The sequence below is a fragment of the Marmota monax genome, unplaced genomic scaffold, assembly GCF_021218885.2.
Source record: "Marmota monax isolate L192 unplaced genomic scaffold, Marmota_monax_Labrador192_F-V1.1 WCK01_AAM20220418_F8-fsc00231, whole genome shotgun sequence".
NCBI lineage: Eukaryota > Metazoa > Chordata > Mammalia > Rodentia > Sciuridae > Marmota > Marmota monax.
In genome coordinates, this window is record NW_026693458.1 from 1509608 (window position 1) to 1535380 (window position 25773).

Sequence of the window (25773 nt, forward strand, 5' to 3'; positions counted from 1 at the left end):
CTTCCTCAGGGTTTGAGAATGGTAAAATCATAGATCCAGTGAAAAATTCTAGAAACTGTTGACTGGTGCATCTCAGTCTGGAAAGTGGGCAGGCAGATGCCCCAGGTCACAGTGGGCGCAAGAGAGACCAGAGAGGTTGACCTGCCTTCTCTGCACCCTGTTGGGCAGGTACAGCTGGACAGAGTAGACCAGGGTCAGCATTAGCCTGGTCATCTGCACTGGGCTTTCCCTGGTTTAGTCAGTACTGTTAAATTTGGCACAGAAGGTCTGTGTAGCTGCTGGGCAAATTGACATGAATGGAGTTGGAAATGAGTGAGAGTCTGACTCCTGCCAGGAAAGGGCAGTGCTGAGAGCTTGCTCACACACAGCTGTCAACAAGTGGGTGGACAATGTGGGGATTGTGAGTGAGGCCTGTGCCACCTTTTAGCACCAGCTGCCAGGACTTCCTATGAAGTTGGTCTGGAGAGCTTACACCCTGGCCAGAGCTCACTCTGCCTAGCAACTAGGTCTTTTGTGGGAATCCAGGTATCCACATAGAGACCAACTCATGACCCAGACTGTTCAGTTGAGATCCCAACTTTGCTGGCCTGCCACCTCTGTGCCCAAGAGGTCTCTTTTTCCACTACACCTTTGGCTTTCTTCCTTGACTATCTGAATCTCTAGAAAGCCTGTTCTGTTTTTAATCATAGCCTTTGTCAGAATTTCTCAGCAGTGGCATTGTCAATAGTATGGGCTAGATTCTTTGTTTTGGTGTGGGCCATGCTGTCCTCTATATCATTTTGGCAGCATCTCTAGATCCCCCCTCTAGATGCCAGTAGTACCCCTACCCCACAAATTAAGACAACCAAAGTGTCTTCTAGGCATTGCGAAATGTCCTCTGGAGGTAAGAGGCATAGACCTTTAGAGCTTTCTGCTTATCGGGTTTTTAATTGAGGTGTGAAGTTGCACACTGGAAAGAAGCTGGACTTCGTTGGTGCTGTTACATTGTCCAACTCCATGCACACCATGCTTCCCAGAATTGTGTGTGCCTCGGACTGTGCGACACACACAGACTGGAGTTCTGTGTTTCCTACTGACCAGTGTGGGTTTGCATGTGGCTCATGGTGCATTCCTGAACACTTTGACTCTTATTTATTCTCAATAAATGAGCCACTTGTGGTTGCTTTGGTCTGATTCTTACTGTCTCTATAGTGAATGGAGTCCCTAGGTAGAGGGGCTGCTTGTGCTTTATTGTGTACAGGCCTCATCTCATGAGGCTGTTAAAGGCCACCTGGCTGATTCTCTTACTTTTAGCTTATAGGCTTTACACTGTGGTGCCTCGCCTGGTCAAGTTTGTAGACGTTCTAACCAATTGGTATGTCAGAATGAACCGCAGAAGATTAAAGGTAGGTGCTGGTGGGAAAAGCAAAAAGTGTGTGAAAGTTTGAGCGTTGGAAAAATGAGAACAGTCAAAGGGAAAATGAACATTGTCCCAAAGCCTCTGTTTTTGAAACTTTCTTTTCCTTTTACCTTGCATACTAATTGTATTGATTGCTGTTTGGTAACAGGGACCTATAAGTTCTAAAAGTCATTGTACATGTTTTCACAATATAGGTGTGGACATGTCATAATCTATAAGGATATATACTAAGGTGTTTATAGTAGTTATGTCTGAGAAACTAAAATATAGTTGGATTTTCTTTCATCTTTTTTCTTTTCATATGGGGATTGAACCCAGAGGAGCTTAGGAGCTTTACCACTGAGCTATATCCACAGCCCTTTTAATTTTTTATTTGGAGACAGGGTCTCGCTAAGTTGCTGTGGCTGGCCTCGAACTTGTGATCCTCCTGCTTCAGCCTCCTGAGTTGCCGTCCTACCTGGCTCTTTTATTATTATCTTAATTTTTTCCTACAATGAATTAGACCACCATGATGGATGACCCTCTGTGGCCGATGGTTGTCACCATTTCTCCTTGTTCTACCTTGTGTCCTCTCTGCTATTTGCTCTTTGCTGTCTTCAGGTTGCCTCTTTTAATAAATGGTTTATTGATAAACTTTTTTTTAAGCAGTTTCCTGTTTCTTTTTTATTCACTAGGGTGAAAATGGGATGGAGGATTGTGTCATGGCCCTGGAGACCTTGTTTAGTGTCCTGCTTTCTCTGTGCAGACTAATGGTGAGATATTTGGCCAGTTCCTATAACTGGCCTGTAGGTTGCATGTGGTGCCCTTCTTTAGCTTGTATATGTTTGGTATAAAAGTCTTGAAAGAGCTTATCTTTAGTTCCTTGTTCATATATTTTAAATAAGTGCTAAGAAATACTAGATTCTTATAGTCATTGGCAGTGTAGTACAGGTCAGAAATCTTGCATCTAGACCAAGATCTATAATTGAAGATCATGACTTAATATGGATTGCCATAATTATAACCAGGAGGTTCCTGAATTCATCTACCTGAACAAATACATCACAAACAACATTTTTAACTTAACCATTGAGAGAAAAATGTGCAGGTAACTGGAATGTGTCTTCCTTCCAGTTCAAATATTAGTTGAATATTATATAGTAAGAAGCCTTCGGTTTTAATTGCCTATATCCCGTTCTCCTACTCCAGTATAATATTACAATCTCCCCATTCATTCTGTAACATTCACTGTAGGAGGATCTACTTTGTGCAAAGTCCTGCATGCCTAGTGCTTTCCATGTCTGACTTTATTTACCAGAATACTGCACAGCATGTGGTGTTTCCCCAATTATGGATGAGGTTTCAGTCCTCTGTGCATATTGACTTGACTGATTCTTGGTCACAGGCTCCTGATTTGATTTTTGTTTGTTTGTTTGACATATTGCAGAAATTTAGGGATATTTTAAGTTCTGCTGACTGTTGCCCTACTGCTGGGCTTCACAGATACAAGGTCCTTTCTGTTTCACAGAGTGTGTTTAATAACCTTATGCCCAAGTCTGCATAGTACCTTGTCATTCTCTAAAATGTTTAATTACTGTTTCTCACTGTGAGATCAGCTGTTGTTATGTATATGAATGACATGATGTTCTGTGTCCTCATACAGGCCCCATACACACCATTTCTCACTGAATTGATGTACCAGAATCTAAAGGTGCTGATTGACCCAGCTTCTGTGCAGGACAAGGACACCCTCAGCATTCACTACCTCATGTTGCCCCGTGTTCGGTAGGAACCAAATGCAGATAAACCTTTCCTAGGCCATAGGAAGGGGAGTTGCCAGAGCATGTGGCAGCCCAAGCTCCCAGGGAAGGAATGGAAAAGAGTAGGCTGTTCCCTACCCCAGCCCCTCTGTGCCTCTCTTCCCACCCAAGCTAATGTAAGTTGCTCCTCAAGCTGCAGAATGGGGCCCATTTCCATAAGCAGTAGGAGAGGGATGCTGTATGTAGAACCCCTCTGTAGAACTGTGGCAGGTGGTATGTGGATGCACTCCTAAGGACAGCTGGGGAGCTCATTGTGTACCCCCTAATGCAGTTCCAGGTGCCTTGCCAAAAGAGACTATCCCTTCTCTAGCCTGACCCTCTTCCTCACTTAAGTATGCCTATTTTGGATTTGTCCTTTTTAATTTCTTTCTTTTTTCTGCTCTGTCAAACAGTGAGGAATTAATTGACAAGAAAACTGAGAGTGCAGTGTCTAGAATGCAGTCTGTGATTGAACTTGGACGAGTGATCCGAGACCGCAAAACTATTCCAATAAAGGTTTGAATTTTTTTTTTTTTTCATTTTATGTGGGAATTGCTTCCTTTTTTTTTTTAATATTTATTTTTTTAGTTCTAGGTGGACACAGTATCTTTATTTTGTTTCTATGTGGTGCCCAGTGCCTCACGCACTGGGTTCTTAATATAGACAGCATTTAGCAATGGCAGAATTTTCCCCCCTTTTCTGCTTTTGGGGATGTGAATGGACGTAGTTCAACCTAACTGGTCTGGAGCTTACAATTCAGATAAACATTTAACATTCCAGTTTCTTCCATTTAGAGGACTGGCTACTTAACAAACATTTTTCTCCTGTTTCCTCTTAGTATCCTTTGAAAGAAATTGTGGTTATTCATCAGGATCCAGAAGCTCTTAATGATATCAAGTCTTTAGAAAAGTATATCCTTGAGGTAAGATTGATGAATCATCTGTTTGGGATCCAAATAGTTTTTTGGTTTTTGTTTTTTTAAGAAGATAATTTTGATGAATATTCTTCCATGGGTTTTTTGTTGTTGTTGTTGTTGTTTTGTTGTTTTGTTTTTTTTTTGTAAATCATAACAAATATAAAGATTTATTAAATTTTACAGTTTGCATAGAATCATCTTGCTATGGACTTTTGTTTACATATCCTATTTCATGTGAACTTGTTTTCATTTCTCATATATATATATATTTTTTTTCCTGGGTACTAAATATAGGAACTGAATGTTCGAAAAGTTACACTGTCTACAGATAAAAACAAGTATGGCGTTCGGCTAAGGGCAGAACCGGATCACATGGTCCTGGGGAAGCGTCTGAAGGGAGCCTTTAAAACCGTGATGATGGCCATCAAGCAGCTGAACAGTGAGGAGCTGGAGCAGTTCCAGAAGAGTGGTGGGTGTCCGCTCAGGTGGGGCTGTGTTTCCTTCATGTCTTCAGGCCAGGGCATATTTCATATTCAGGCTACTATTGGACTTTGACCTTCTCATCCTCTTCTTAAATAAAAAGTTTTTTCAAGTTCATAAGAAAAATTATTATAAATTATGTAAATCATTTTATAATTACATAAATAATTCCAAAGATTTGGAAAGACAATAAAAATGACCCCTAGCCCACCACTCATCCCTGTAACTAATAGACAGGTAACTACTCGCTGTAGTTTAATATGTAGCCTCATAAGTGCTTGTGCACTGCTAAAATTTTGACTTCTTTCCACCAGTTACATATAGTCACAGAATCAGTCTTAATGGAGATCGCACTAAACTTTTAAATTTCTCATCTTTCACTTTTATGTATTTCAGTACTTTATGTACTTTGGCAGTTCTTTCCTACATTCTTAACTTTGTGTTTTCAATTTATATTATCAACATATTATGTATTTGTATATGGAAATGCTATTTTAGTAGCTGTATAATTTTCCTTCATGTGCATAATTCATGTTACCATTCTTTGGTTTGGGTGCTTTAGGCCACTCACCATCACATTTTAGTCTATTCATAGTATGAATATTGTTCCAGTGAATACTTTTGCATGTATTTATTTTATAGAATTGATGTCTTTAGGTGAGATAACTAGATTGAAGTTACTGGATCAAATGGATTAGTTACCAGGGAGCTCTACAAATCCCTCTGTGGCCTCGAAAACCATCCTTCCTTGTGAGAGAAAACAGCTTACTGGGGCTTCATGACTGGGGAATGGTGTTCCCCAGGAGCATCTGGAAGTTGCTTGTGGAGAGAAAAAGGACAATTTTTGGACGTGTCCGAACAAAGACTGGAAAAGAGTCAAAAGAAGAGATTGCAGTGGTTTCAGAGGAAAGGAAATTAGCAGTGAGGTTTGGAGCTTCTTGTTAAGGAGAAATGGATAGAGCTCACCACTGTTCTACCCACGCTTCTGCTAAGATATCTACATATTGATCTCTTATTTGTCAAAGTTGGATTTGTTCATTCAACAAATATATTTTAAAGCCCAGTAGAGCTGAATATAAAGTGCTGTGAAGAAAGAATATGGGGTAATGTGAGAATATGTAGCCAGGAGGCCCAGTCAACTTATGGGGCTAGGGAAGGAACCTCAACCCACTCTCCCCACCCCACTAAATAGTGTCTCAAGGTGCCCAGGAATTTGAAACCTTGCTATGATAATCGTACTCAGTCTGAATATGGCTGTTTGACATCCTTCAGCTGCCCTAGGACACAAGTTATTTGTTACTAGGTCTACCTAAAATTGAAAATCATAAGCCTAAAGGTATTTGGAGTAGAGATTTAAGTACTCGGGAATAAGATGAGTAGGTATGGAAATTCTGGGACATGTCTCTAAGATTCCTCAAATTTTTAGAGGTTAGCAGCTAAAACTTCAGTCACTCGTTCCTAATTCAGCTCAGAATATTTAATTGGAAGATGCCGTTTCATCAGCCTTCTAAGTCCCCAGTCTAAGTCATTTGACCAAGTAACCAACACATCAGAAATTCCTAAAGTAAACCTTACTTGAAACTGAAAGCCTATCATTTCTAAACTGTAGTTTCTGGATGAAGTGTTCTGTACTGATGGAAAGCAGAAGAGTTTTCAGAACGCAGGGACCTAAAGTAGAACTGGCAGCCTAGAGCTTGAAGCCCAGGAACATGACGAGAGAGCACAGGGGGCTTTCTTGAAGGTGGGACCACCATCAGCATCTGCCCACACTTTCTGCTGGCCCTGGACAGACCTGCTACACAGTTCTTCACACCGTCCATCTCATTTCACCCACACCAACCCTTCCAGCCACTCGTGAGTGGACTCTAAAAGACTCATTTCACCATCTGCTCCTTGTTTAGATGGGAACCTGTCGTCTCATGGTGCACCTCTTTAGCTTGTGACCTGGAAGCTTATTAAAATGGACATTGGTGCTGACTTAACTGTCCTCAGGGCAACATAGAGTATTCTACAGATGTCACATTCTTGGCTGCAGCAATGGTAGGAATCTGGGGTAGTAACATCTTCTCACATTTGCAGCCCTGCTGCTGTGAAATTTTCATCAAAATGGGCACAGTGCACTAGTAACCAGGCAGCTTAAAGAGGAGGAACTGATGGAGTCGTCTTCTCCCTCAGGGAGCATTGTCGTGGAAGGCCATGAATTGCATGAAGAGGACATCCGTCTCATGTACACCTTTGACCAGGCCACAGGTGGGACTGCACAGTTTGAAGCTCACTCAGATGCTCAGGTATTTTTCTGTTTCCTACAAGGTTCTTTACAAAGAGATAAGAACATGAGAAATTTTACTTATTCCTTTCCTGACTATGTTGACAGTTTATCTCAAGGTAAAATAAACCAGATATTTACTTCCGATTTGCTGTATTAAACTTCTCTATGGTAGACCCTTGACATATATGTTTGTTTAATGAATGCATGAATCAGTGTTTTGTAGTTATTACTTGTGAGAAAGTCTTTTAAATGTTGGATTGCAGAAAAATAAACTCCGTGAGAAACAAGTCAGTCATGACACAAGAAAGGAAGCCAAATCTTTTTGTTTTTAAAACAGATTATCGTGATACACATAAGAGTAGGATTCATTGTGGCATTTGTACATACATATAACATAATTTGGTCATTTTCATTCCCCGTCCCTCCTTCCCCTCCTCACTCCCTCCCCCTATTCTACTGGTCTCCCTTCAGTTTTTTTTTTTGTTTGTTTGTTTGTTTGTTTTTTGAGAGAGAGAGAGAAGGAATTTTAATATTTATTTTTTAGTTTTTCGGCAGGCACAACGTCTTTGTATGTGGTGCTGAGGATCGAACCCGGGCCACACGCGTGCCAGGGAGCGCGCTACGGCTAGAGCCACATCCCCAGCCCTCCCTTCAGTTTTCTTGAGCTCCCTCCCCACTTCCTTTCTTTTTTTTTTTAATCGTCTCTAGTTTCCAGTATGAGAGAAAATATATGACCCTTGGCTTTCTGAGTCTGGTTTAGTTTGTTTAACAGTGCTCTCAAGCCAAGTCTTGATATCTGCCTGGAGAAGTTCTCAGGTGGAAATAAGTTCGGAGAGGCCCTATAGTGGTCAGGTTGGAGGTCTTCAGGAACCTCTCCGTGAAGAAAATTGTATAGGCTATTTCGGATTCAGGGTCACTCCTTTTGTTAAGATTGAACAGAGTCTCTCTCCCCAGTCGTGACTCCACTTCTCCAAGCAGGAATATCTCCCGTGGGGGTGGGGGCAGGGGGAGGTGGCATTTCCATAAAAAGAAGACCAGCCTCCTCAAGCCTTTACACAGAGATGTGATTTCACATCTGCCAGTCTCCACGTGACAGTGGCAAGGAGTCAGAGATGACATGGCCAGAAGGAAGGCAGAGAAGCAGTTTCTAAGCAGTGAGAGTAGGCAGCCCTTCCTGGTAAGAGTACATCAGGGGCCTGGAAAGTTTTTCCTATTTAAAGAAGTGTCATCTGTGATGCCTCTTAATTTCTTGATGTGGCTCACATATTGTAGTGGGCTATATCCACTTCCACCTGTCTTTTTGTGTATTAAGGCGGTTTGTGAACTTCTCTGATTGAGTTTACTCCATGGGAAATGGATGATTCCCGATTTACAAGGACTTTTGTAGAGTATATTTCACCCTATAATGGGTTATGTAATCAAAGTAGTAGTGTCATTATTACTGCATATAACCAAAACCTTCAGAACAGATGTGATAGGAACTAAGGTTAGGAATAAGATGGCAGCTTAAATCAAATCATATAAAAAGTATTGAAGTCCATTCTAGAATTCACGTTTTGAATCATACTGACAAACTAAAGGATCATCAGTAGTCACAGATCAAGAAAATTGCCTGGAGTTGGCTGCTTTGAGGCCTCAGTCCACTCATTTGTGGTATACAAAGTTTACTTTTCTGGGGAGTGTCATGTTTGTTTATCTTAATTATTAGTAGACTTGATGCTCGTTATTAGAAGACCAAAATACAGAGTTTCATGAGGGACTTGTGAAAGAGGGTCTCATGTCATCTCCTGTGAGCAGCACCCTACAAAGAAGTAAATGCTACATCTTTCTCCCATGGTGAAAGATAGCTGTTTACAAAGAAGTACCTGAATGGTGAAGGTACTGGATTAGTTTTATTTCCTTTGCTCAGTAAAATGAATAAATGGTATTGCATCATAGACTCCTGAGAATTCAGTTTTTACATTTATTTTTTTCGATGTTGCTGGGGATCAAACCCAGGTCCTTATTCATATAGGCAAGCACTCTGCCTCTCAACTATAACCAAGAATTAGTTTTAAGTAACATTTTGCTGAGTTTGAAAGACAGGTTCTTCTTGATTGTCACGTTGTGCGCTGCTCCTTCTGCAGGCTTTGGTGCTCTTGGATGTCACCCCTGACCAATCAATGGTGGATGAGGGAATGGCTCGGGAAGTCATCAATCGCATCCAGAAACTTCGAAAGAAGGTCAGTTTGCAGATCAAGGAGAAGCTGCCTGTGTTTGTTTTATGTTGGTTGTTGACAAGGACCAGCAAGGCATGTAATGTAAATTAAGCTGATGGATTAATGGTAATGATTCATTAATCCATTGTCTGTTAAGATTGTACTCTTCAGGGAAATTAGGCCTCTTTTTCTACCTGCTTACACACTCTCAAGCTGGATATGGTTCTTTTTATTTCTTTGACCAAGAGTTTTTAGCTAACCTATGCCCCTTACCATTCTTCTTCAATTTCATCGTGCTTCCACAAAATCACCTGGAACAATAGCTCTCTGGCTGGTGCAGAAAGTAACTTGAGATGACAGTGTCTCTGAGGAAGGCAGACCTGCAGTCAGTGTGGAGGGCTTCTTGCACAGGGGAGAGATTTGGGGCCTGGACAGAGTGGGATGGTTTTTCCTCCTTTGGGAACTGAGGAAGGCACAGAGCCCATTGCCTGCAGAGCAGAGGGGCCACCAAACCCAGTGAGAGAATGGGAAAACTCTTACCTCAAGGAGGTGTCGACATTTAGGAGTTCTCCTCTATATCTTCCTCCCCAGGCCAGATGTCTGGGATCTGTGGGTCTCAGAGGAGTCATCCAGCAGATCACAGGAGTGTTTGTGCACACTCTGCCAGTTCAGAGCTTTTTGAGTGAGTTCTCAGTTGTTCCTTTGTTTCAGTGTTCATGAGGGGCTGATTGTATTAGGAAGACACCCATCCTGTCTTCCCAAAAAATAAGAAGAGGACCACAAAGCCAATCATGTTCTTACAGTGTAGCTCTTCCCAAGGAGGCAGCCCTTGCTTGGTGATCCAATGCGGTGTTGTCAGTACTGGTTTGATAGTACCTGAGTTTTGATTAGCAAAATGTGCTTCTTTTTTAAATTTTTCTGTATATACTTTCAGTGTAATCTGGTTCCAACTGATGAAATAACAGTCTATTATAATGCAACGTCTGAAGAAAGGTACCTTAATAACGTTATTGAAAGCCACGCAGAATTCATATTTGCCACCATAAAAGCTCCCTTGAAACCATACCCAGTTCCTACATCAGATAAAATCCTTATTCAGGAAAAAACACAGGTGAGTTCAGAATTCTGTTGAACTATTGAAAGATTGCAGATTTGGTTTTACTTTAAGTTTATTTAGTTACATCTGGATATTCTGGCGCCCAATAGAAGTATTACTCTGAATGGTAGTGAGTAGGTTCAGAGAGGAATCCATAAGAAATGAAGGGGAGGGAAGCAGAACTGTTCTCGTACAAGTTCTCTTGGAGGAGGTAGCCAGGAGGGTGTGTGAGATCTGCCAGGAAATGAAATGGCTATGTGGATCTGTTTTGTCTAACACTAGAAAAGTTGATATTATAGATGCTGGTGATAATCGTTAGAAGTAAATGACAATTGACTTATTTTTTAAAGAACAGAATAAAAGAATGGGAATCTTTTTTTTTTTTTTTTAAGATTTATTGTTCTTGTTAAGAATTCAGTGATAGTGTGACATACTGCAGTCTAAAGGCTGCAGTTAATCATATGTTCTCATTTGCTCAGTTAAAGGGGTCTGAATTGGAGATCACACTGACTAAAGGAGCATCCCTGCCTGGTCCTGCTTGTGCATATGTCAACCTTAACATTTGTGCAAACGGCAGTGAACAAGGTAGGAGGAAATTCATTCCATGGCTTGTATGGCATTATTTAAACCTTTGGGAATCTTTAGGCTATCAGAAGGGAATTGGTAAAAATCAGATAACTTTTTGTTTTTAATTGACATCAAAGTGAATCCATTAAAGTAAATGATGGACTTGCACTTACAGGAAGATGGACGTGTTTTTCCCAATTCCTCCCATTAAATACATCAAAATACCCCGTCCATTATATACCAAAGCAAACATAAGACTGTCAAAGGTAGAGGGAAGAAAGCAGACCAGCTAGGAATGTTGAAACCAAGCAACATTATAGTGGTGAGTTCCCTGGATTTTCTTTTTTTGCCTCATATATCTCAAACGTAGGGCTTAAGAAGTTGGCAACCTAGAAATGCCAACAAGTACAGACCAAAAAAAAAAAAAAACACAACCTTGCTTTCTCTAAACAAAGGGGTAGGATTTTGTTTGAGGTTCTGGGGATTGAACCCAGGGCCTTACATAAGCTAGATAAGTGTGGAGGAGCAGTAAAGAGGCACCACCATTTAACTGGGGCTCTAGAGGAGAATGAGATCTCTCTCCCCTGCCACCCCACAGTAACAACAAGCTTGGTTAAAGTAGAGCCTGATAGTGAACCTGGACTCCTTCTCCCACCTTGAAGTAACTAGGCAGTGTCCCTTTTACCTGCCAGTGTGACATCAAAATCAACTAAAATAGAGATCTTACTCAAATGTCCAGGTTTCATTGGAAAATCACTGATCATACCAAGAACCAAGAAGATCTCAAACTGAATGAGAAAAGATGCAAATACTTACTGACATGACTGAAATGTTAAAATTGTCTCAGAATTTAAAGCAACCATAATAATGTTTCAGGGATTAATAACAAATATAATAGAAACAAATGAAAAATACAAGGCCTCAGCAAAGAAATAGAAGGTATAAAGGAGAATCCAATTGAAATTTTAGAACTGAAAAATACAACTAACCTTCATGTGGTAGTACATGTCTATAATCCCAGCTACTTGGGAGGCTGAGCAGGAGGATTGAAAGTTTAAGGCAGCCTGGGCAACTTAGCAAAACCCTTTCTCAAAACAAAAAAAAAAAAAATTTAAATGGGCTCGGCATGTGGCTTAGTGGTTGAGCATTTACATACCATGCAGACACGAGATCCTGAGTTCAACCTCCAGTACTAAAAAAGGAGGAAAAATATAGCTTTAAAAAAAACCAAAAACCTCAGTGGATAGACTCAGCAAAAATAGAAGAGAAAGGAAAGAATCAGTGAACTAGAAGATGGAAAAAAAATTATCCATTTCTGAACAACAGAGTTGGAAAAAAATGAATATCAAAAGATTAACATTCTTGTTACTGGCGTCAGAAGAGAGAGACTAAAAGAGTACTCAGAAATAATAGCTAAAAACCTCCTAAAGTTGCCAAAATGTATAAATGGGACCCCAGAGAGCTAGTCACTCCTTCGACTGTGTTAGGACACAGCAAAAAAGTGCCATCTGTGTACTTGGACATGGTCCCTTACTAGACACCAAATCTGTGGGTGTCTTGATCTTGAACCACTGAGTCTTCAGAAATATGAGAAATGAATTTATCTAGTTTTATAAGCTACCTAGCTTGTGGCATTTTCTTACAGAGTCTGAACAGACTAACACACTGAGTGAAACACAAACAGGATAAACCCCAAAGAGTACATATCAATACACATCATAATCCAACTTCTGAAAAGTTGACAAAATGTGTTGAAAGTAGTGAGAGAGATAAAATACCTTACTTACATTGTTTTCTGATCAGAAAACAGGCCAGAAAGTAAAAGACATCTTTCAGCTCTTGAAAGATATATATTACCTGTCTAGAATGCTATATCAGGCAACCTACAGGATAATGGGAAAATGAGAGAAAACTAAACAAATATGTTGCCAGCAGATCATTCCTACAAGAATAGCTGATTGAGTATGTTTTTTGAGGGGACAGGGGATATACCAGGGATTGAATCAAGAGACACTTAACCACTGAGCCACGAGTCACATCCCCAGCCCTTTTATTTTTTATTTTGAGGGAGGGTCTTGCTAAGTTGCTTAGGACCTCCCTGAATTGCTGAGGCTGACTTTGAACTTGCAATCCTCCTGCCTTAGCCTCCCAAATTCCTGGGATTATAGGCATTCACCACTGTGCCCTGTGCTACTGGAGTTGTTTTTCTTTCTTTCTTTCTTTTTTTTAATATATTTTTTTTTAATTTTTAAATTTTATTTTATTCTAATTTGTTATATATGACAGCAGAATGCAATTCAATTCATATTACACAAATAGAGCACAATTTTTCATGTCTCTGGTTGTACACAGAGTCGAGTCACACCATTCATGTTTTCATACACGTACTTAGGGCAGTGATGTCTATCACATTTTACCGTCTTTACTACCCCCATATCCCTTTTCTTCCCTTTGCCCTATCTAAAGTCCATCTATTTCTCACATGCTGCTCATCCATCCCTACTATGAATCAGCCTCCTTATATTAGAGAAAACATTCAGCATTTGGTTTTATTTACTTATTATTATTATTATTATTTTTATGTGGTGCTGAGGATTGAACCCAGTGCCTCACACGTGCTAGGCAAGAACTGTATGGCTGAGCCACAGCCACAGACCCTCTTTGTATTCTTAATAGCTGCCATTCTGACTGGAGAGGGATGAAATTTTATTTGCATTGCTCAAATTGCTAGAGAAGTTGAACATTTTTTCATATATTTGTTGATTGATTGTGTATCAACTTCTGTTCAGTTTCTTGGCCCATTTATTCATTGGGTTATTTGGGGGTTTTTTGGTGTTAAGATTTTTGAGTTCTTTATGTATCTTATGTGCATGTGGTAAAAATTTGTTCCCATTCTGTAGGCTCTCTATTCATTCCACTGATTGTTTCTTTTGCTGAGAAGAATCTTTTTAGTTTGAACCCACCCCATTTATTGGTTGGTTCCATAACTTAGCTATTGTGAATTGAGCTGCTATAAACATTGATGTGGCAGTGTCACTATAGTATGCTGATTTAAGTCCTTCGGGTATAAAGCTAGGAGTGGGATAGCTGGGTCATCTGAAGTGTAGGTTGCTGGGTTTCTGTTCTCGCAACTAAAAGGCTCAGGAATCACTCCAGGTAAACTGGGCTAACTGGTCTGCGCAAAATAACCACACAAGAGACACAAGTACCTTTTTCTTTGGGATCGCTGTGATGGCTCCTCTGACCTTAAGGGTCCTCAGGAAGAGAGAGAGAGCACACGCTGACCCCTTTTATTGAAGAGAAGCTATTCAAATGAGGCAAGGGGTCAGGTTTCAGGGGGCTGAGTCTATCTTCCTGATGTCCACTGTCAACAGGTTGACTGACATCTGGGTAGTCCACACTCAAGGGCACTGTAAGAGAAGGGGACACATACAAGGCACTTCCATGGAAGATTCTATCCTAAACAGGGCAAGGGGTTATATTACAAAGGAACAGATGAGCGTAGCTCCACCCATGGGGCTATAGCAAGACACACCCATGCAGGAGACACCGTCCCTGGAACCCAAGAAAGGTGGGGAAAGCTCTGCCAAATTGCTGTGACTGAGCACCTCAGCACCCAGCCGGGGAGTATGACTCAGTCATGTGCAAGGTTGATCTCCCACAGTAGGTGGTAAAGATTTTATCCCATTCTTTAGGCTCTCTCTTCACATCCTTTGCTGTGAAGAAGCTTTTTAGTTTGATATGATATATCAAAGTGCATTCTACTTTATGTATAATTAATTAGAACAAAAATTTTTTTAAATTTTTTTAAAGAAAAAAAATTCCATTTATTGATTCTTGATTTTATTTCTTGCACTGTAGGAGTCTTGTTGAGGAAGTTAGTTCCTAAGCTGACATGATATAGATTTGGGCCAACTTTTTCTTCTATTTGGCATAGGATCTCTGATCTAATGAGTAGGTCCTTGATCTACTCTGAGTTTTGTGCATGGTGAGAGATAGGAGGTTAAATTCATTTTGCTGCATATGGATTTCCAGTTTTCCCAACACCGTTTGTTGAAGAGGCTATCTTTTCTCCAATGTATGTTTTTGGCACCTTTTTCTAGTATGAGATAACTGTACTTATATGGGTGTGTCTATTTTGGTGCCAATACCATGCCATTTTTGTCACTATAGCTCTGTAGTATAATTTAAGTTTTGGTATTGTGATGCCTCACTTTTCTCACTGAGGATTGCTTTGGCTATTCTGAATCTCTTATTTTTCAAAATGAATTTCATGACTGCTTTTTCTATTTCTATGAAGAATGTCATCAGAACCTTAATAAGAATTAAATTAAATCTCTGTAGCACTTTTGGTAGTATGGCCATTTTGACGATATTAATTCTGCCTACCTAATAACATGGGAGATCTTCCCATCTTCTAAGGTCTTCAATTTCTTTAGAGTTCTGTAGTTTTGTCATAGAGGTCTTTCACCTCTTTTGTTAGATTGATTCCCATTTTGGTTTTTTGTTTTGTTTGTTTTGTTTTTGAGGCTATTATGAATGGGGTGGGTTTTTATATACATATAATGTGTATATATATTTAGTTGTAGTTGGACATGATATTTTATTTATTTATTTACTTAAATGTGGTGCTGAGAATTAAACCTAGTGTCTCACACATGCTAGGCAAGTGCTCTACCACTGAGCCACAACCCCAGCTCATGAATGGGGTAGTTTTCCTAATTTCTCTTTCAGTTGATTCATTACTGATACATAAGAACATAATTGATTTATGGGTGTTGATTTTATATCCTGCTACTTTGCTGAATTCATTTATGAGTTCTAGAAGTTTTTTTGGGTCTTCTTAATAGGGAATTATGTTGTCGCCATATAGGGATAGTTTGAGTTCTTTTTTCCCTATTTGTATGTCTTTAATTTTTTTCTTCTATCTAATTGCTCTGGCTGGGGTTACACTGATTGAATTTTGAATATTGAATAAGCCTTACATTCCTGGAATAGACCCTACTTGGTTGTGGTGCATAATTATTTTTTTATATAGCTGAATTCTGTTTCAAAAATGTGGTAAGCATTTTATACTTTCATGTGAGATATTAGGGTTTTTTTCACCTCTCTTCATATGGCTGCATATAAGCATGGAATAAATAATTCATATGGCCCAAGTTTTCCACTTACATTTGTGGAAAAAACAGGATTTTTCATTTAGGCACAAAGTTTTAAAGACTGGACACCAAGAACACTGTCCATAAAAGGGAAAATTGGTAAATTGAACTTTATCAACATTAAAATGATTTTCCTTGTAAAAGATACATAAAATGAATGAAAATCAAGCGGCAGACTGGGAGGCTTTTATAAACAACATATCCAACAAAAAACATCTAAAATGTAGAGATCTATCAGCACTCAACAGTAAAAATACAATCCAATTAGAAAAAAAGTATAAACATTCTTGTAAGAGAATATGCTAATGATGAAAATATTAACATCGTTAGCCATTAGGGAAATACAAATTAAAACCACAGTGAGGTTTTGCTGCACACCTATCAGAGTGACTCAAATAAATGCTGGTGAGGATGCAGAGGAGCTAGATCTCATACAACGCTGGGGAAATGTAAAATGGCACAGCTACTCTGGGAAAGGGTTTGTCAGTGTCTTATAGAAACTAAGCCTGTGCTTTCCATGATGATTCAACAGTTGCACTGCTAGGTATTTATCCCAGTGAACTGAAAACATGTTCACCAGGTCACCTGTTTGGATATAACCAAACACATAGTAGCCAAAACCAGGATGCTCTTCAGCAGGTAAAATGGCAAAGTGTGATACATTCATACCACAGAACACTGCTTAGCAATAAGAAGGAACAACCATTGATTAGCACTGCCACTTATTTTATTTTAATCCTTTAGAGATGATGCTGGCTGGAAAAAAGTCCCCAAAATTCCACCCTGTGTGATTGCACTCTTGAAATGATACCACAGGAATAAAGACTATTATTTGCTAGGAGTTGTGGAGGCATTAGGGTGCTTATCAGAAGGAAACAGGATTCTTGTGATGACAGAACTGTTCTGTATCTTAATGGTGATGATGGATGCAGGATCTACACCAGTATTAAAACTGAAGAGAACTAAACACACACCCCAATAAGTAAAAGTAAAACTGAGGAAATCTGAATAGGATTAGCCGTGTACATCATTGTCGATACCCTGGTTGTGATATTGTATTATTTTGGTAAAGATGTTACCTTTGAGGGGAACTAGGACCTGTGGTATCTCTATTATTTCCTATAACTTCATGTGACTATAATTACCTTAAAGGAAAATGTTTAAAAATATCTGTAATTGAATCTAGGTCTAGGATACATCAACATCAGGGCCACTGAAGGGTATTTTTTAGATAATGATCAGATCGTATTTTTAACCACTCTGTACCTTGTGCGTTTACAAATGGCAACAAATGAAAAATGGGGGTTATAAATACAAAGATTTGAATCTAGAAAAAGATGAGAACTATAAAGTCTCATGCTTAATCATATCTACTTGAGGATTGCCAGAACTTGTACTAAGTAGATAGAAGTAGTATATACTTCAGAAAAAGAAAAAATAAAATATTAGGGCTTTAAACCCCCTTGTATACCTTGTCTTTTCCTCTAAGTAAAACATTTGTTTTTAAGTCTTACTTTTTTAAAGATCTTATTTTTGTGGATTTTTAGGTGGAGTTTTGCTTCTAGAAAATCCAAAAGGGGACAATAGGTTGGACCTTTTAAAGCTGAAGAATGTTGTTACTAGCATTTTTGGTGTTAAAAATACAGAGCTGTCTATCTTCCATGGTGAAACAGGTATGTGGAAAGAGAATGTGCTTTGACTCTACCAAACCCTGGTGCTTTTCTTGAGTCTACATGCTATGATACAGTTTTTAAAAATTACAGCTTTTTTGCTGATTATAATTATCATTTTTCAAATGTAAGCTTTTCATGGTGAAGTTGGAAATTAAGAGGAGCCACATTATAACAGTGAAAAATTGCTTTTTGTTTTAAATTATATTATTATTACATTTATTTTTCAATATTAAGTATTTCTACTGTTTTGGGGGCTGGGATGTAGCTCGGTAGTAGAATGCTTGCCTCAGTTCAATTTCCAGTACAAAAAAAAAAAAGATTTTCTACTCTTTGGATGTCAGTGGAAAGCATCACTGTAAAAAGACAGCATGATAATTTAATAGTGAAGTAGGAAATTTAATAGTGAAGTAGGAAAAGGTGAATGACTTCAGAGTTTTTATATTTTTAGAAATACAAAACCAAACTGACTTGATGAGTCTTAGTGGAAAAACACTTTGTGTGACTGCGGGATCAGTTCCCTCTCCTGTCAACAGCCCTAGTACTCTTCTCTGTGAATATATCAACCTGCAGCTCCTGAACGCAGAGCCACAAGGTATGTGTCTCCTGGGGCAGGCAGGCTGTGGGGTGTTGGGTATTAAGATTCCCTTAAGGCTCAAATCTATGACTCGTGTATTTGTGAACACATAACAGTGATTTTAAAGTGTAGACTCCCCAGCTATTTGGAGAGCACCACAGGTTTTTTTTCTTTTCAAAGTGTGTTTATGGAGAAAGCCTTTATCTATCTGGTGTGGTCAGGAAACTACATAAATAGATTAGGTAAAAATGACAAATAATGAAACAATTGTTTAAATCCCAGAATGTTTCATTTTATAATTTTTAAAATTTTTTCTTTTATCATTTTCGTTGTCATTGTTGTTGTTTATTTTTATTTTACCCTTTTTTCCCTTGGTAAATGTTCTGAAAACTTGTATGCCTCCATGCCTTAATCAAGAATCTATAGATTGATACCTATTTTAGCTTAGTGTCGTGGCACATTTGAAATAAATCACCGGGTTAGTCCTGAAACAGGACGAGGAACTTCATTTGCTGGCCACCAAATGGTGGTGATTAATTTGCTTCTGCACACTTTGACTCCCCACCAGGATTCACACATGTCATTTATAGCCCCAAACCCAAGCAGAGTAGGTCAGAATAACCTAAGTCAGGGTACATTGCATAGGAATGAAAGATAATATCTTGAGAAACATTTTTTCCTTTTTCTTTTACATTATATGCTGCCAAACAGGATGTACTAAGCATGAGAAGAAGAATATGGGAGACATGGGTGTGGGCTTTGGTGGGGGCGGGGGGGGCTCTTCTTATAGAAAATGGAGCCTTGGTGTAAAATGGAGTTTGTTTGGCCAAGACACGTGGAGTCTGGCCCACAGTACTGGTATGCTAGGATCCTCGTTGTATGCATTTTTTGTTGTTGTTGTTTTAGTTGTAGGTGGACACAATACCTTTTTCTTTCTTTCTTTCTTTCTTTTTTTTTTTTTTAATGTGATGCCAGGGATCAAACCCAGTGTCTGACTTGTGCTAAGCAAATACTCTACCACTGAGCCACAGCCCTGGCCCCAGTCATTATATGCATTTTTGTGGAAGTCTTTTGGTTTTTCACTTGACTATGTATTACTAACTGTCCTTCCCCAAGCTGTTGGCTTTTATATAAGTCCATTTTTCTTTCCCTTGTCTCCTTCACCTTTGGAGACTGTCTAGGACTGTTTCTACAGACCGTATGTCTAGCTATTAGATGCCCTCGGAGCCAACAGTGCCACCCATTAGAGCTGTCCATAGTCACTGCCTGTGTTAGAAGGTGAGCTCTCAGGCATTAATCCAGGTTGTTTTCCTTCTGCAGAGTGTTTAATGGGAACAGTGGGCACCCTCCTGCTTGAAAACCCACTTGGGCAGAATGGACTCACCCACCAAGGTCTCCTGTATGAGGCAGCCAAGGTGTTTGGCCTGCGAAGCAGGAAGCTAAAATTGTTTCTGAATGAGACTCAAACACAAGGTAAGGGGATTATGGACCATGAATTTTTTTCTTCATTGAAAGTTGCTATTAATGCCATGAACCATTTATAGATTATGGGTATAAGAGATGGTACTTTTTTTTTTTTTTTTTTTTTTTTGCACTATTTCTTTAGAAACTAACTACAGTATAATTTTTTAGAAATAATAATTGAAAGGGTAATTACTTTTTGCTTTGAAAATAATTTACAAATATAGGGCTTCTAGGTAAATGAGCATATTTGCTGACCTAAAATTTATTCTTTTCCTCAAGAATCAAAATTATCACATTGTAAGATACTAGCCTAAAGGAAACTTATAACTGACATTACCATCGGTTACCTCCCTTTTCAACTTATGAAGCTTACTCCCATTTTGTTACTGGGCCATATAACATGAAGAGCTAGGTCAGTTGGTGACATCCATTAATTCAGAAAACAAAATCAGGACAGCGACTTCCACAAGCTGATGTCTAGCAGCAACATGTTTTCTCCCCTCGTTTTCCCCCTTCATATCACCTCTTTTGTGATTTCAGTTTTGGTGGCACTTTTGTCAACTTCTCTGTTGACATCATAGCCTTCCCTGGAGTTTTGTCGTGGAATCCTGCTTATTCACCCAGCACTTCACTTTTGGTGCCTCTGGAGTCATTTCCCAAATAACTTCCCTTCCTGGGATCTGTTCATGGCCATCCTTCTCACAATCCCAACTCAAAATCTCCTGCCCTTCCATCCTTTTGCTTACAAAGCATAAGGCAGGACTGAGGGGCTTTTCAATCAGGGTTTATGTCTTTTAGCACTTGTGCAAAGTTGCCAGGCATTGTGTGTTCCAAAGTAATCTCTTATCCGTTCTCTAGTAATCATCTCTTCCTTGAACTTTGATGAGACATTTTCAAGACACACCACCCTGCCTCTCTCCTATGTGTTTGTATTTTCCCTCTCTTCATCCTTGTATGCCGTAGTCCAGTTTATTTTGGCTGATTTTATTCTTGCTTCTCCGTAATAAGGTGTTTTTTCTTGTGGATTCTTTCAAGATTTTTACCATTGTCTTTGATTTTCTGCAGTTCTACTAAGATATGCCTAAGTGTTTAGATTTTTGATAGAAGTCATTGTTTCTATTATAGTGCTGATTTGATTTCTAGCATCTCCTTTTTAAACATTCTTTATTAATTTCCATCTTTCTGTCTATGTCACTGATTTGTTTTGCTTATTCTATACTGTTTCTATTGAAGCCCAATTTTAAGGATCACTTAAAATTAAGGAACACTTCTCTAGTTCCTTGGAGACACTGTTCACCCACACTGTCTTTCAGCTCAGTTGTTTGGGCCACAGAGAGTATTTAGAAAGTTGAGTCCATCATGCCCAAGGCCAGAAATTCCTGGAGAGAGTCTACATGTCCCTGTAGGGCTGAATGACTCCTGCTTTCTGTTCTGGTTTCCTGGGGCCATCACAGTGAACTGCCTGCCACTCACTGGGTGGCTTAAGACAACAGAAATTTATTTTTTTCACGGTTCTGAAGCCTGAAATCAAGATATCAGTGAAGCTACACTCTCCTAAGGCTGAGGAAAGAATCCTTTCCTTGCAGCCCCATCACTCCCTGGTCACGTTGCTTCCTTCCCTTCTACTTCCTCTTTTTACAAAAGGTTACATTCACAGCTTCTGGGAAGTTAGAATATGGATAAGTAGTTGGGGAGGCTATTATTAAACAGTGCATTCTCCCCTCCCACCTTTGGTGATAGATCTTATTCATATTTATCCGTTTGCTATCTGTTCCTTTTTGAAGTCCCAGTTTCTTGAGGAGGGCTGTTTTAGACTTCCTAGTTTGTGTAGACCAAGAGATTTTTCTGATTTCTCTTTCACAGACTTTAGTACAAAAAGCATTAAGCCATTAGAAACCACCAAAAAATCTTTAATAAAGTACAAATCCTTATTTTCTCTTGAGTTCCTCTCTCCCTCCCTTTAATGAAAAACAGCCAACTCTACCTTAGATTTACTTTCAGTGACTTTCCCTTGTTTTTTATCCTTTCACCTTGTTTAGGGTGTTATCATCCATTGAAATCACCTGTCTGCAGTCTATTCTTCCGTCAAAATTGTCTTCATGAACATTCCTGCCATGATGCTGTTCCCCACTCAGAGTCCCCAAGGTCCCCATTGCTTAATACTTCAAGAATTTCAGCTTGGCACACAAGATCCTTCATGTTCTGGGCCTTGTCTGACTTTCCAGTTATGTCTTTGAGTCTTTCCCCCTATCAGGAGACTGGTTTTACTTTCCCTCCTACACACATGGTTCTTTCACTGTGGTGTGGTGGTAAGAATCATCTGTAGGACATGTAACTTCCTATCATGATAAGCACATTCTTACCTCCTTTTCCTTAGCCCTTGAATCCATTGATCACCACATGCTTCTCATCCCCACAAAGTTTATTTCTGTACTTGAGTTCTTAAGTATAGAAAGTAGAAGTAATCTAAATGATTGGAATTGGTTAAGGATAGAATCATGTCTCTGTGAATTAAATATTTATAATACTACTGTGATTCATACAACCAGCAATCTTACCTATACTGTCTTACTCCATTCCTTTTCTCTGAGGTTAGCTAGGCAAAAGTTTAGTAGCTAAGAGCATAAGGGTGGCTTACCCAAGCTTATCACAAAGCTGGGACTTCTTACAGTGCAGTACCTTTTTCAGTCCAGTATCTGCAGTCTCATTTTCATTATAATTTGCCTTTTAAAATTGTTTTCATAAAGTATTAATAACCTAGTAAATTAGACCACAAAATGCTTATAATTTAGAAACTCTTCAGCATCTTCTTGTGTTTAACCCTAAACTCTAAACATCTCCAGATCCTGTCATTACCATTAAGGAGACAGCTTAGAGGGGTTTTTCACATCCAGAATTGTCTGCTAGGACATCAGCTATTTTTGAGAAAGCTGGTTCTTTTCCTTTTTAAATTCAGATCTCATTTTGTCTCAGAGACAAAATGTCCCACAGTGGGCAAATAACTTATAAATTTCTTTTTCCTTTCTTTTCCCCCTATAGTTAGTATGTTTTAATACACTGCATCTTTATTATACTTTTAGATGTACAAAGGTTTCATCATTGGCCATACTGAATCCTGTGTGTTCTTTGACATGAGCACTTCAGCCTTTGGTGACTTTTTTCTTTATAGTAGCAACATGTCTTAGGCCTGTCGTGTACCCCTGCTCACCCATACCTGGAATAGATATTCTTCCAGTTATAGAGAGTTTTATTTTAGAAAGCATGTCTGGACTAGTGGGTTGACACTCCTTCTAGACTTTTTCTATTGGTAAAATATATGCTTATGAGGGGAAAAAGCATCTTGGGCAGTACCCAGAGTAAGTCACACTGTAAAGTGAGGAAATGGTCCTTTACATGTTTCCAGTAGTCTGCCCAAAACTTCTCATTCCAACAGCAAGGAGATAAGGTTCAACTGTGAACTCAAAGAATCTACATAAGACCATCATCACTTCTGACACCAACTACAACTTCCAGGGGCAGGGGGCATCCCAAATCACCCTCAGGTTCAGTAATTTGCCAAAAGGACTCAGAAAGGTATTACACCCATGGATTGTCTATTATAGTTGAAGGATACAAATTAGAACCAGCTAAAGAAAGAGATTAATGGGTAGAATCTTACAGGGGTTCAAATGAGAGGCTCCAGGTCCTCTTCTCCTCATGCAGAGGAGAGCTTTTGGGATCATGTCAACTGGCTCTAACACAGAAACATCTTGCAGAAGAGCCAAGTTAAAATTAACCAAAGAGATGCTCAGGGCAGAATTTAGGAAAAGAACCAAGTATTTCCATTGTCCTATCCCCAGGGCCAGAATGGCATCAATGTTACCTCCTTCAAATGTGACAGTACAGAGTATTACCAACCAGGGTAGCTCACAAGAGCCTTGTTGTCAGAAAGTTTTTATTGAGGTTTCATTTAGGCATGATTTGATTCATTGCTCCCACGGCTGACTGGTTTCTATATCAACTGATACTGTGTGGCTCAGTCCCCACCCTGAATCTTACAGTAAGTCTTTCTGGTGTGCCAACTCTACCATGAGTCATCTCATTAGCATCAACTATTGTGTGTGGTCACGTGCCACCATGAGTGACAAAGACATTCCTATTAGTAAATTCCAAGGATTTAGAAGATCACTTTAGAAGCAGGGACAAAGGTCAGATCTTACTTAGGATGAGGCCAGATTTCATAGCCAGTTAACATTTTTTAAAATATGTTACTTACTCACACTAGAAATTTTTTCTTTCCATTCTAGAAATCACAGAAGACATCCCAATGAAGACTTTGAATATGAAGACTGTGTATGTTTCTGTGTTGCCAACAACTGCAGACTTCTAATGTTGAATTATCAGTGTGGTTCAGTAAGCCTTTCCCTGACTTACACCCATCACCTACACCTGTGTACACATGGACCTGTTGAAGATACTTCCTTCAGGTGCATGTCTGATAGGCCGCTTTGGGCCTAAAATTCAAATGGGATTAATTAATTAACTTGAGACCTCACATAATATTCACACTTAACCTTAAACACCTATGCAGTCACGTTGGGGAAAGGTTATGATATTACCTCAGCACCACAAAGTTTATAGTTTATTTCTCTACTTGAGTTCTTCAGTTACAGAAAGTAGAAGTGATTTAAATGGCACAGTATATATACTTATATGTACATCATTTTGGCCTTTTAAAACTAATTTGAGACCTCTTAAAGAAATGAACATGTTATATATTACTTTAAGTTTCAGTAAATCAAAATCTCTCTCAGATATGTTTGTTAGAAGTGATTCATTCTCCTATGATTTAATGAAACTGGACTTGTAATCTTTTAAACATACAAAAACTTAATTGTGATTTCTGTATTAAGACAGTGAATTATAAACCTAATATCACCTCTTCCCAAACCCTTGGTTGACAGTTTGAGTCCTTAAAGAAGCAGATACCAAGACAAAATTAGATGCACAAACGTGTATTAGAAGAAACATAAATGAAGGATGACAGGAAACGAGAACAAGCATGGGTACTTTGTTCTACAGCATAGGTCTGATTCTTGTAAAAAGAGAGGACGAGTACAAAAAAAGCAGTGCAGCTCTGAGACAATGTAGTCAGGCCAGTGGAGAGTCTCCAGGCAAGTATTCCTGTCATCAGAGTTTGGAGTTTGGTGGAAATGGCCTGCCTTTGTGCCCCATGCCTTGCTGAGTTAGTATCTAGGAGTAGCCCACAGGGATCATTGCCTTGGCACAAATGCCTTGATGGATCTCAAAGTACAGCAGCCAGAAGCTGCCAGCCAGTTCACTTCCACATCAGATTTTTTTGAAGGACAGTCTGAATGACACATCCTGATGACTGCTACAACAATCGCACTCAAACACACCCACAAAGTTGGAGAAATGAAAGTAAACAACTACCAGAATTTGGGGAACTGGAAAGCAGATACACGGGCATTAACTAACTTGTAGACCCAACAAAACCCAGTTTTAAATAGGCCACAGAGTGACTAAGAAATGTATTTACAGCTCAGAATCCTCAGTACCAATTTCCTCTAGGACTAAGGATAAAGGCAAGGCATGAAAATAGGGAAGAGTGGCTAGACAACTCTGTACACCCCCACAGTTGGCATGAGAGGGTAATAGAGTATATTAGTCAGCTCTTCATCACTTTGACCAAAATACCTGACATAACCTTAAGGAGGAAAAGTTTATTATGGCTCATTTTCAGAGGTTTCAGTGTGGCAGAAACATGACAGAAGGGTGTGCCAGAGCGGAGGAAAGCTACTCCGCTCATAGCAGCTGGAAAGGAGAAAGAGAGGAAGGGCCAGAGATAAGAAGTACCCTTCCAGACATGCCCCCAGGGACCTAATTCCTCCAACAGTGCCCCCATATAATCCATTCACCTATCAATGGATTAATCCACTGACAGATCAGAAGAGCCCTCATGGTTCAGTCACTTCTCAAAAGCCCCCTCTGAACATTGCTGCACTGGTGTCTAAGTTTGCAACACTTGAGACCTTAGGAGACATTCCAGAGCCAAACTCTAACATAAAGTGAACCTGGGTGGTGGAAATTAGTGAGTTGAAAACAAGGGCATTTACAAGTTTGGAAGATTCCCCAAACCAGTCCTAGATTAGATAATTCCCTAGAAGGATTCAGACCTTACTGAAAGCAGTTATATTCAT

The 25773-nt window shown here is 39.4% G+C and overlaps 1 protein-coding gene across 2 annotated transcripts in view; it reads left to right on the forward strand.

Moving 5' to 3' along the window:
* Positions 1-24367, forward strand: part of Iars1 (isoleucyl-tRNA synthetase 1) — a 58646-nt gene extending 34279 nt beyond the window's left edge. Inside the window, exons 22-35 of one of the 2 annotated variants that reach the window (XM_046457697.2) lie at positions 1294-1385; positions 2074-2151; positions 3042-3163; positions 3591-3693; positions 4016-4099; positions 4388-4562; positions 6749-6861; positions 8969-9064; positions 9975-10151; positions 10616-10721; positions 17410-17535; positions 17984-18127; positions 19430-19582; positions 23860-24367. In XM_046457697.2, the coding sequence (XP_046313653.1) occupies positions 1294-1385; positions 2074-2151; positions 3042-3163; positions 3591-3693; positions 4016-4099; positions 4388-4562; positions 6749-6861; positions 8969-9064; positions 9975-10151; positions 10616-10721; positions 17410-17535; positions 17984-18127; positions 19430-19582; positions 23860-23942 (1652 nt within the window). In that variant the 3' untranslated portion in view covers positions 23943-24367. Of the gene's footprint in view, positions 1-1293; positions 1386-2073; positions 2152-3041; positions 3164-3590; positions 3694-4015; positions 4100-4387; positions 4563-6748; positions 6862-8968; positions 9065-9974; positions 10152-10615; positions 10722-10878; positions 11026-17409; positions 17536-17983; positions 18128-19429; positions 19583-23859 lie in introns of those variants that run through there. The other variant, XR_006854675.2, reaches the window with a different exon arrangement.
* The last annotated feature ends 1406 nt before the right edge of the window (positions 24368-25773 follow it).